General features: G+C 43.4%; 1 protein-coding gene across 6 annotated transcripts in view; it reads right to left on the bottom strand.

The window, feature by feature from the left end:
* iqsec1b (IQ motif and Sec7 domain ArfGEF 1b) overlaps positions 1-12,396 on the bottom strand; it is a 209,757-nt gene that overhangs the window by 22,099 nt on the left and 175,262 nt on the right. Inside the window, exon 1 of one of the 6 annotated variants that reach the window (XM_031875358.1) lies at positions 3,516-4,802. The exons of the other annotated variants lie outside the window; for them this stretch is intronic. Within the exon in view, the coding sequence (XP_031731218.1) occupies positions 3,516-3,574 (59 nt within the window). The 5' untranslated portion in view covers positions 3,575-4,802. Of the gene's footprint in view, positions 1-3,515; positions 4,803-12,396 lie in introns of those variants that run through there. 6 annotated transcript variants of the gene reach the window in all.

Genomic DNA, 12,396 nt, shown 5'->3' on the forward strand with positions numbered 1-12,396 from the left:
GGCTTGCGCAAACAGATTACCACTGAATAAAAGTGCTTATATTCAGTATATATCATTCAAACACAGTTGATATCCAGTGAACAATAGAAACTACACATGCGAAAGCAGCCACGTTGTACATTTTCTTTGTGAATGAGGAGGACCTCGAAGGCATAATCTACACCAGAGGTTGCCACCCATTTCTCATGTTATCAGCCGACTGAATGGACATTATCAGTGGTTACCACTACCACTCTAATGCCTCAGACAGGCCAAACTGCACATACCAAAATGTGAACATGATAGTGAAATGTATCGTTGTCAACTTAAGGTTTAGGCAAATGAAACCACTGCTCTTCAAATTCCCTATATCAGATATAAGGAGTTATATACAGTTTGCAGTCATACAGTTAGAAGACTGCAACATTTTCCAAACCTTAACCATGTCACCTTTATACCTAAAAGCAACAGAGCCTTACCCATAGCTGAGGCTGATCAGAACAGTTAAATGTTATTTTTAAAGGAAGGCACTGATACGAGAGCTATTTTTCAAGGCCATGAGAAACAACCATAGACTGTATATAAGAAGTGGACGTAGTCATGGTGACGTCACCTATTGGTTTGTGGACTGCTGTAATGACGCCTCAAGTTCGACGATTTGGCCTTGGTCATCTTGGCATTTTTTGCAACCATTGAACAGAAGTGACCATATTTGGAATGCGGAGGAGTGACGTAGAGACACCAGATACGGCTCTGGTAGCGCCAGCAACCTGTCAATCACAGTAAGCCCGCCCTAAAGCATACTCTGCTTTATGGTCTATTTGACTCTAAATGGACCATAATTTACTAAATGAACATCATGCTGTATTGAAGAAGACTTGAGACTATAGATTGAGACCATAAACTCATGATTACAATGTTTACTGAGATAATAAATCAAGAGAGAAGTAGAGTCAATTTCTCATAGACTTCTATACAACCGGAGAAGTCGCCCCCTGATGGCCAGTAGAGAGAATGCACGTTTTAAGACACTTCCGCATCGGCTTCACTTGGCAGAACCAGAGGTTGCGCCTGGAAACAACCAATGTTGTTCTGTAGGACTTGTTACCTTACAGCCAAGTCAAAGTGCTCAGGCTCTGTCATGGGATAACATCTCTCTGTCGAGAAAACGTTGTCCCTCTCTGAGCCAAACTCTCGATGCTCATTATAAAATCCCTCTCTGCATCTTCAATCTCCTCCTTGTGAATCATCTCGACACATTTTTTTCCCCAAAAGGAACAAATTGAAATCAGACAGAAGCAGTCCTTTAATTAGACTGAAAGGCGGGCCTTAATACGTATGCTCCAGCAGAGGCCGTCTAATTGGAAAAGTCCGTTCGTTTGGATGGAAGGGAGGCTCAGCATACTTGAAATGTGGCACTCAAAGCAATGCAGGAGTAGGCAGATGCCTCTCGGCACTCAGACTGAAAGCGTTGTCAAGCAGGGGTTTTGTTGAGTTACTGAACAAGATGTTCTGCTCTTAGTTACACAATAAAGAACCATGCAATGTGTTTAAAATAACTCAGAGAACATGACAAGACAAACAGCTGCTCTTGGGAAGGGTGGTTGAGTAACAAATACAAGAGAGACTTTATATTTCAATATGTATGAACCCGCTCTTCTTCCTGCAGCACAGAGGTTGAGTCACCCCAGCGGTCAAAGCGTTACTGATCCAATTCCCCTAGACTGTGGGGAGAGAGTGAGATGACTTCGTTCAGACCTGTCGACTAACTGAGAGCCTTCTACAGTCTGTGCCAAGCATTCATCCAGCCTCATTCAAATCAAATTCGGGACAGAGGGATCCTCGTTGAGAACAAACTGGGAATGAACATCACATTGACAGAAAATGGGTTTGACCTCTATTGCTGCAATGAGATGTCATCATAATATTATGAGAAAATGTGCTTCCTCTTCTATCCCGACTCGACACAGCACCACGCCTACTACAAAGTCTTCCATTAAGGTTTCCTGTGTGAAGACATGATCCAAACCATTCACCAGGGAGGTTCATAATGTATGATTTACCTCAATCACACACAAGCAAACTTGGTGTCAGAAGGGCTTTACAGAGATCTCTCTTCCGTCAATGTCCATCTTTTAATCTCTATTACAGATCAAAGCTCTATATCTCAAAGTCCTTGAAACAAATTCCACTTGTTTACAATGTGTCACTTTGGAATTACAAGACAGTGACGTGGTTTAACGGGTTTCCTCTTCCCTTTAGTGCTATTTATTAATCTAGATTGCTTTAGTATGAGTTGCAGAGTGTTATAGAGTTAGATAGTGTTACAGTAGAGAAGTCTGCCTCTCTCCAAAACAACCTTGTTGTGATTAGTTTGATGTCGGAATTATTATTTTTTAATATCTTGAGAAGGCGCATGAAAAAAAAAGTATGGTTATTCTGACCTATTCAGGGTTTTATGGTCAACCTCCAAAAACCCCAGAACATATACTTGCCATAATGTAACTCAATGAGACTGGTAGATGTCCACTTTGTTTAACCTCCCAAAACATGTTCACACAACGGTTCTTATGAGATCTTACGAAGAAGTAACTTCAAACTTTTTGTCCGTTTTCCTAAAAAAATCCAGCAACACATGTCAATTTCCATTGGTTACATCCATACAGTCTTTTCAAAATAAACTTCTATCAACACAGGAAACAACTTAGAAAGGTTTATGCAACAAAACTACTGAGTTATGTCAAGGAAAACATTATGAAATACTTAGTTAGGTTGAGGAAAAGATGTAATCGAATAAATCAACGTTGACTACTCCTTTCACACGCGGCGGAGACAGCATTTCATTAGAGAAACCCACAAAAGGGCCCGGGCACACCATGACGGTGCATAAATTGCTGGCTGATACAATTTTAATGATTTTAGTGGAGGGTGATGCGATGGATCCGGCGGAGGGGGCAGGTGATGCGAGGACAGCTCTGGTGTCAACACCTCCCCTGGAGACGCCCTCTTGGTGCCGCTGAGCGGCCTCGCCAAGAGGAGCCTGTTCTTGCTGTGTCGCTCGCTTGTCTTTGTTTTGCTATGGACTCACACTGACTGTCACGCGTGTTGTTCACGTTTGAGTGACTCTTCAGAATCTGTTTAAGATGATTAAAGTCGAGTTAGAGGACACCAGAGGAGGAACCGTAAAATATGATTCAGCTGCATTCACTTGTTGGGCACGCAGACGGAAAATGAGCTACCGGCTCATCAATGGAGCCCAATCCTTTGCTGTATCACAAATTAATTTCATCAGCAGCTCTGGTCCGGCACAAAACCCACTGCATTAAAGGCAACTCATCCAATAAGGAGTAACATCAATTCATAAATTCTTTCCCTATTGATCTCAGTTGAGTCTGGCAGCGGTCCCCGAATACAGGAAGGACCATCAGTGAAATGTACAACCTGCCTCACGAGACAAATTCGGAGCCAAATCAGAGAGTAAGTAGCGACTTCTGCACACACTCAACCACCAGCAGGGACACACAAATTGGGCTTACCAGCTGTCTGATTCCAGCTCCAGCAAGGACCTGTCCGAGGCACACTGCAGACACCACATGTTGCCTACTTAGTCCCTCTATACTCCAGGCCCATCACCACCCTTTCCTCCGTGCCTCCATCCCCGAGCTTAAATGAAGCTCCTCACCCTTGGACACCTCTTTAGCTCTGGCCTCCCTTCGGAGACTTGTGAGGAGGGGCGTTCACAGGAAGAGGGGAGGGAGTTCCTCCAGAGGAAACTGGGTCGTGTGGCAGCGGGAGCCCTGGTGCCCCACAGATGAGGAGGGTCTTAATTTAAACAGGAAGGGGCAGCAAGTAAGAAGCACAACAACAGAAGATTGAACAAGCCCCGGTGGTGATATCATCAGATGGGCTTTATTTATAACAAGAGAATCTATGCGGTGAGGAAAAGTTCTGGGGAAACCACCTGGATGTACCATATTAGCTGTGGAGGCACGGCTGCTGTGAGCTTTACCTCGGTAAAACTGTCCTCACATTTCAGCCTACAGCTTCACATGGATGACACATACCGTGTCCGATTATCACTACTTTACAACTGCTAATCAAAGGCCTCAAAAGAGTGCTTAAAATGATACTATCACTACCACGGTCTTCAATGCAGAACAAGCAACAGCTGCTCGGCCAGCCGACCCGCCGAGCTATTCTTTAAACAAATAAAGTTTACAAGGAATGTTTGACTCCCATCCACTCCCATCTGTGTGCTGATGTTCAGGGTGCTGATGTTCAGGGTGATTCCCGCCCCCCCCCTCCTATTCCCCTGCCTCGGCCCCTATCCATTTCCATATAATGACATCATCACCCAAACAACGGGCGTGTATCAAGTGGGCCAAGGATGTTATCGAAACCAAAGCAACCATGCAGCGTAAAGAAGGAGATAACACAGCTAATAGGTTTGGGTAGAGATCCAAAGTTCTGATTCTGCACTGTAACGTCTGAGGATCTTTGCTGCAAACATGCCTCAAGGAAACAAATTCTTAACGACTCTATATAACAAGGAAAATAATCCTAATTACAGTATACGATAAGCTGGAACAGAATGCCTCTCTTATGGGCCATTACAGAGCTTAATCAAAAGGAGCTAAATGTTTCCCACATGGTGACGGTTCACGTAAAGTGCAGCAAAGAGAGATGCTGAGAATGTAGAGCCCAGTATAGTTAATTATAAAAGGAGTTAAGATGGTCTCTCAGAGGACAAATGAGGACAGAAATTCCCTTACCGGCCATTGTGGAAGTGCAACTCTGGGCGATGTTAACCATGGCGCTGCCGTGGGGTTGCCAATGGCCCCTTCCCCACTTACTATCCCCTCCCTTCCGTCGCCCTTGCTCAGATCAAACCCATCTTTGAATTCGGCCTTCATTTTGATCCCAACAACACATCTGTACAATGTAGTGACGCCAAATAGGGCGAGGGGCGTAAAGTGGCCCCCGTTGCTGGAATCATGCCCATCTCCACACATCTATGTAGTTGAGATCAAAGACAGAAATATAAACACCTGCCAAAGAACTCAAACCTCTTCTGTGGTAGTTCCGTGTACAGTGGGGGTCTCCAGGATCACATTTGGGCAAGATTACTAAAAACTATACCAGAATTGCTGTCGCCACTGTTAAAAACCTGAACTGAAACATGAAATTGCTACAAAGTCTTGACTCCATGGTCCAATCCAATTTTAGGTACACACTAATTTAAATACTGAGCCCGCCCTACAGCACTATCAAAGACAGTTGGTTCCCTTTAGCATTAATGATGACCGTGCAGCTTAAGGTAAAGCAGCAGCAGTTAACAGCCACTACATCTGTTTGATTGCAGAGAGCTTTTGAGCATTTGAGACAGCTGCCTTTGATTAGACTGTGGGGTTATTTTTGTCTCTCTCGTCTCTATCTTTACAGTGACCAGCCAGACTGTACAGTAGTTAGGAGAGGAGTGATTTTTTTTTTTTTACATGTTTCATTCAGTCTCTCTTTCAAACTCTTAAACCAGAGTTAGAGATTGTTGCAACAGTGGAAAGACTAACAAATACTAAAAAAGAAAATGGCAGGTTAGTGCTTACGTTTTCTCGTTCGTTAGCCCCGTTTGGCAACCACGTCATTAATTTAGTTTTTATTTCTAATGCAAATTTCCACAGCAAATAATAAAAAGCTTTGGACTCAGTGTGCCAGGTTTCTGTGAGTAACAACTTGTGTAGGCTGTACATGACATAAATATCAAAAAACATTTGTTGAGATGACTCAAAATGACAACATTTAGAAGCTGAATATTGTGTTTTTATTATTCAGATGACTGTGTGCACATGTCACTGCATTGATTGTTATGCGCCTAACTGTGTGTTAATTCGGTCACACTTAAATAGCCAGGAATGCCTAAACAGCTGGTCCTTCTAGAGTAGTTGAATATTTCTGATCGAGTTGCTGTTTGAGTGAGTTTATAGAGAGGCAACTCAACACCAGATGGATCTTTGAAAGGTTTGTATTACAGACAAGTTTCACCAGTAGGAACGCTTGTCCTTGTATTAATCCCTACATCACTTGCTGCTCCTCAGCAGGCTGCACAGCTCCGGTCCAACTATAACCACCAGTAAAGACTGCCTCCATCTACAATGTCCACATGTCTCCACCCCTCCCTGCTCACCTCCTCCTACATTCGAGGTCACATGACGGGACACAATCTTTAATCAATGCTGTAGTGCTGAAAGAGTTCATCACCCATTACCAAGTTGTATGGAACCTTCTCCAGTTTTTGAACAGCGCAGAGAGCGCTAACAGTGCACAGTGCTTACAACGGCAACGGTGCTGACAAAGCGAGCGGACGTTGGGCGTTGCGCTTCCGCTCCTATGCAGTCCCGCCCACCATGGGTCTGCGTTGTCAGCGGTTACCGCTGTATGAGCTCGGTGATGATTGCTAGCCAGTGGGACGCACACACACAGACACACACACACACACACACACACACACACACACACACACAAACCGCTTCCATTCACATGATGGGTATCAATGAAGTAGGAAGTCCATTTGTATCGGTATCACTTTAGAGGTACTGGAATTTGTAATGTTCTATTCTACGATGTCCAGCCCTGATGTTGGATGTACAAAACAAGCAAATTAAAGATGACACCTGTGGTTAATGGTGGCAAAACAATGTAGGAAATGTAAATGTACTCAAATAACAGGCACGCTATTTAAACAACTTACTGCAGTCATTAATGCTGTTTTCCATTACCCTCCACCAACTTGGAGCATGTTTTCACATGTGCATAGGGCACACAAATAACATGTCAGCACGTTTATAATGATCTCCCCTTGCATGAGTCATGTCCTGTTTACAGACACTGGGGAATAAGTGCATTTTGACAATAAAACAATGATGTAGGCCTCGACTCCTCCTCACGCTCTGGCCGGCCTCCCAGCTGCATCACCCCACACCTCAAACTGGTGGAGGCCCAGACCCCGGCTCAGCACTGCAGGCTGGCCGTGTCTCTGGCTGTCTGCTGTAAAGCTGTTTGGCTCCAGTTCAGCCCTGTAATCCCTAAACTCAGAACCAACCCACGTGTGGCCTTAGGAGGGAGCCCGTGGCCCTGCCCTCTCAGCCTCTCCGAGAGAGAGAGAGAGAGAGAGAGAGAGAGAGAGAGAGAGAGAGAGAGAGAGAGAGAGGGTTAATTTAACCAACCACTGGCTCCCATGATGCACATGCATGTTGCTCCTGACAGGGGTAGAGTACGCAGCCCACATTATTTACTGAAAGACAAATACCGGTCGCATGCAAGCATCCATACATTTGTTCGCCCATTAGCAATCATACACACATATAATATAAATCCAGCAGGCGGCAGAGTTTGGAGCTGGCAGATGCTTATGTGATGTTGATGACCATATGGCATTGGGTCTGTTCAGTGTTTATGTTGTGTCGTGGTAGCCCCACTGACCAGTGTGCAGTTATTCAGCTTATCTCTGCTAATCCTCCAGCTGTAACTCTTCCTCCATCCTGTTCCTGAGCTGTCCATTGGCTCCAGTGCCAACACCATTAAGCCACAGCATTGTGGTGAGCAACCTCAGGTAGAGGCTGAGGTAGGTTTAAAGTCCCAGTGAAACGGAAGTTAGGGTGTCTTTAGCTTCTGTACTGTGACTTGTTTGACAGTGAAACGGAGTATTCGTGGTGTACAGTTACAAGAGGGATTTAAACAGGGGGCTCTGTGAAAAGAGAAGCCAATGAGGAAGTGCCTTAAACTTGCATTCTCTCTAATGGCCAGCAGGGGGCGACTCCTCTGGTTGCAAAAAGAAGTCTGATTGTATAGAAGTCTATGAGAAAATGACTACTTCTCTCTTGATTTATTACCTCAGTAAACATTGTAAACATGAGTTTATGGACTCAATCTCTAGTTTCAAGTCTTCTTCAATACAGCATGATGTTCATTTGGTAAATGATGGTCCATTTAGAGTCAAATAGACCATAAAGCAGAGTATGCTTTAGGGCGGGGCAAGATTGTGATTTACAGGTCGCAACCAGAGCTGTATACAGCATCTATAGATAACTCCACTGAAGTCCAAATATGGTTACGTCTTAAAAAAACAAAAAAACAAGATGGCAACAGCCAAAATGCTGATCTTAAGGCATCAAAACTGCAGTCCGTACACAGGCAGTAAACAAGCCAGCCAGATTAGCCAGATTATCCAAACCGCACGGTAAAACCAAAAGTAAGCGCACCTTAAGTGTCAGTGATAATTCTTCACAACACAGGGAAACTGAGCACACACCTACGTTCAGTACGGCCGGTCAAAGTTCAACCAGACAGGATATAAACTGTGATGGATGTTTACAGAATACACAAATAGGACAAGGTTTCTGCAGGATTACCAGGGTTCATTTCAAGACATTTAAGACCTTTTTACTACCACAAAGAATGCAATTAAATACCAACGTAATGGTCATGATGGCCAAAGTATGAGACAAAACCAGTAGGAATGACAAAGCCAAGGATTCTTTATTTTATTTGCTCACATTTAGATCACATCTTTTTCATTACTTCCCAGCTCTAAATAATAACAAATCTGAATAATATAATGAACAATGCCAGCAAAATGCTCCAACATTAATAAGTCAATAAGTTGTCAATGATATTACAAAGATGTTATAAATGAAACTCAAAGTCTAAGTGTGATTTGGTGACAGAGTGCAATCCGCCAGCCCCATCGTCCCGAGCTTAGGAGGGTGAAGTTCCAGCAGGTAGTCAAAAAACCGAGAGGTCTTGGATCCTGTTTGGGCACAAAGTAAGCCCTGGGTCTAAGTGATTCCTGGCATAAGTAGTAGTAGTGCTTGATTTCACTAAAATCAGCACTAGCACTAGCTAGCAACAGCGACAGGGCTATCTGATGGTGCTGACTAAAGGTCCACACAGAAAGATTCACCAGCCTCCTGTACCAATCCACTGTCAATCACACTTGTAGGTTGATAATGTCACAACCTTTCACCAGCACGACGACATTTTATGTTACTTAATACCTGAACCAATCAAATGTAAAACCTTTTAACACCTTGTAAGACCTTGTTAGATTAAACTCAATTCAAGACTTTTCAAGACTTCGACTTAAACACATATTTAATGAAATGTTGAAAAAATGACTATTATTTGATTCTATGTGAAACAAGTGGTCAAAAGACACAAAGGTATTTATATCATTTTTCTTTCAAATACATTTAGCAAATCTTGGGGTTTGTTCTTGTTGTCTGATTGCTTGTGTTTCTTGACCCATGTGCAAAGTCATTACATAACAGTCGCTTAACAGACGCTTTTATCCAAACAAGTCAGATTCCAAGTCATATTCTATCACATTTCTACACCGTAGGCACATCTACAGGGGGGGCCCGCAGCCGGGGATCGAACCACCGATCCTCTGATTGAAGGACAGCCCTGCTATCCACTTATCCACAGTTGCCTCCTTCCCAGATGATCCCAGACATTTGTGCTTAAAATGCTATTGTTGTTGGTAGGAATGGTTGCCAAAAATGACTAAAATAAGACCCAACATGTAATGAAAGAGATGTACCCTTTAAATAATCCTGGCAGATTTAATCTCAGCGAGAGAAAATGACTCAGGCATTAATCCTCACATGGTGCTATGGTTTTACTTTCTGTATTTGTGCTCCGCCTCAGGGTTGAGCTTTTATCTCCAGTGCTTGTTATTGTCAGGTCTGAGCTACCCCGATGCTATCTGACGATTCAAGACAGGAAGCATTTCTCTGATGTCCTCCATAGATACCGAGGGTGACGCAGCATCATGCAGCGGGCTCAGGAAGCCCAACTAGATTTAGTCCACAACTCCCTAACAATCAGATTCCAGCAGGTAATGCGAGATAAACATTCTGCGAGGCAGACGCTCACATTCACAAGCAGCTCATCTCCTTCATCTCAGGACGCGCCGCTGACAGGCATGTTTTAGTTTGCACTGAAAACAGACGAGAGAACTCGCAGTGATGTAGACCCGAGCCGCTGCCTCATTAGCATTCATAAACATTTTTCTATTCCGGGAAGAGCAGGCCCGTCTGAGCGTGCTCAGACTGTGTCTGAGAACGGCCGGGCAGCGGCTGCGTGTGAGGGAGGAGAGGCCATCAGTGACACGGAGACTAAAAACACCATTTCGTCATTTTAAAGTTACATTTTCCTTTTGTTGGATTAGCGTGGTTATGTGGTGCCACCTGATTTTGCAACACATGCTCACTCCCAACTCAACCACAACTTGTCAAACACAGACGAATGGTCAGTGGCCCTACGCTTCAAACCTCAGTTTCCACTTGTACTGTACAATCTCTTTTCAAAATAAACTTAAAACAACAATAATAATACTAAAATTACTATTAGTCACGTTTCTATTATAATTTCTGCTATTATTTCCTTTATTATCATTGTATTACATCCACTGATGCTGTTATTATTATTACTAATGATTTTTCTATTATTATTATGCTATTATTAGTGCTACTCCTGCCATTACTACTTTCATTATGTCGTTGCTTTTCCAATGCGAGAGTCCAAGGACAGGGGATGTCGTATGTTCTACAGACTGTAAAGGCTGAGTCTGAGGCAAATTTGAGATTTGTGTTTTAAAATAAAACTGAATTGAACAAACTACTTGATGAGCTTTAAGAACAGATCTTGGTTCATTTATAAAGATATGTAACAAAACTATGGGAAAATCAGTCAATGTTGACTTGGTTTCGCATGGGACTCGAACAGTAGTCTCCTGGGAGAAAGTCCTGTGTTTGTTTATTTGCTACTACTTCTACTTCACCATAGCAACAGCAGTTGACAAACAATTTCAACTCAAGGTCACTTTCTTGACTCCAGAACAAAGCAGAACAGAACACTGGACTTTTAAACATGGATGAAAAGAGGTGATCAGAATTATGGAAGTTTGAAAACCTACAGCACCATGGCAAATGATGAGGATCTGTGATACAATTGAAAGCTCAAGTCAATGGACTTGAGTTTTTTGTCAACAAGGTCAGTTTTATAAGTCTGAGTAAAAAGGCTCGGTATGACCGCGGATTCTCAGCACACAACTAAAAATGCTGGAGTGAAACCTAACGAGGAACAACTTAAACTACGGAGTAATAGAAAAGGTCACCGAGTCGCAGGGGTTTGCTGGACAGCATTGCACATTTGCAGAAGTTTATGAATGTCATTTGAGGTTTTCATTTTTTTCCCTGTTTTTTATTGAGGGTCCAATGCTGTGCGGCGTCTGGAGCAGCGCCTACACCAGCTATACAAATACCCAGAAACCTGACTCAGTGCACTAGTTGAGCGTCTTGTCTTCGGTCTGTCGTCAGCTCAGTATGTGAGACCATTTGTACCTGGCACCAGGTGCGTCATACTATTTCGGCAAAATGGGATTTAATTCCAGGAGGAGTGGAGAACTCTGACCCTGCCAAGTTTTCAATTCCAGTGAATATTCCACACAATTCTGCAGAAACTGAGTCCTTCTGTTCCAACCTCTGGTCTTCCTGCAGCTGCACATTTACACCCTCTCAAGGTGAAATTGAATTCCAGTTTGCAAAACCCATTTGATGAAAACACTGAATACAAGTCAATGTCGAATTAAACACTTCACAACGGTACTGAAGTGGGTCTTACATTTCACTTTTTCTGAACCTGCCTACGCCAACACGTTTCTTCATAACAGTTTGTATGATATCGTACGGAAAAAGTGAATTCCTCATTTTTGAAATACATAGTTAGGTTTAAGCAACAACAATACTTTGTAAGTTAAACATCGTCAAATATACAGTTAAGTTGAGGCAACATAACTACTTAGTAAGGTTTTGATCATTGTTAATGAAGACATGGATTACCTATGAATAGATTTTATGGGATATCTACGAATTACGGTGCGTCCACTTTTGTAGGTATAGCTATGAATGCTCTATGAGAACAGCCTGACCAATAGCATTTCAAATGTATGATGGACTGACCAGGTGAACAGGGGAAGAAGGGAGAGATGAAGGGAGGCTGAATCTGCTGCAGAAGCCCACACGTCCTCCCTCCCCTTTATGTCCCTTCCCTGCTTCCATCCATTGCTCATCACTGGAACCGAGTGGGCAGTGCTGCCGCCAGAGTGGTCATGACTGACTACGGATCCGCCTGCTGCCCCTGCTGCTTTCAAGGGCATTTCATCCAAGCGAGGGAAAGGAATCGGGGCGCACAGGAGGAGCAGCTGTACATCATCCGCCACGAGGCACAGGACCGAAAATACTATCTACCGCAAGGGGAAGAGCCAAACCACCATCTGGCCTATGCCGAACAGGATAGAAACCATTATGTCAGGGACGGGATTTAGGAAAAGGAGAGGAAATAGGACGAAACGTCAAACAA

The sequence above is a fragment of the Anarrhichthys ocellatus genome, unplaced genomic scaffold (genome assembly GCF_004355925.1).
Source record: "Anarrhichthys ocellatus isolate YVR2014 unplaced genomic scaffold, GSC_Weel_1.0 scaffold90, whole genome shotgun sequence".
NCBI classification, from domain to species: Eukaryota; Metazoa; Chordata; class Actinopteri; order Perciformes; family Anarhichadidae; genus Anarrhichthys; species Anarrhichthys ocellatus.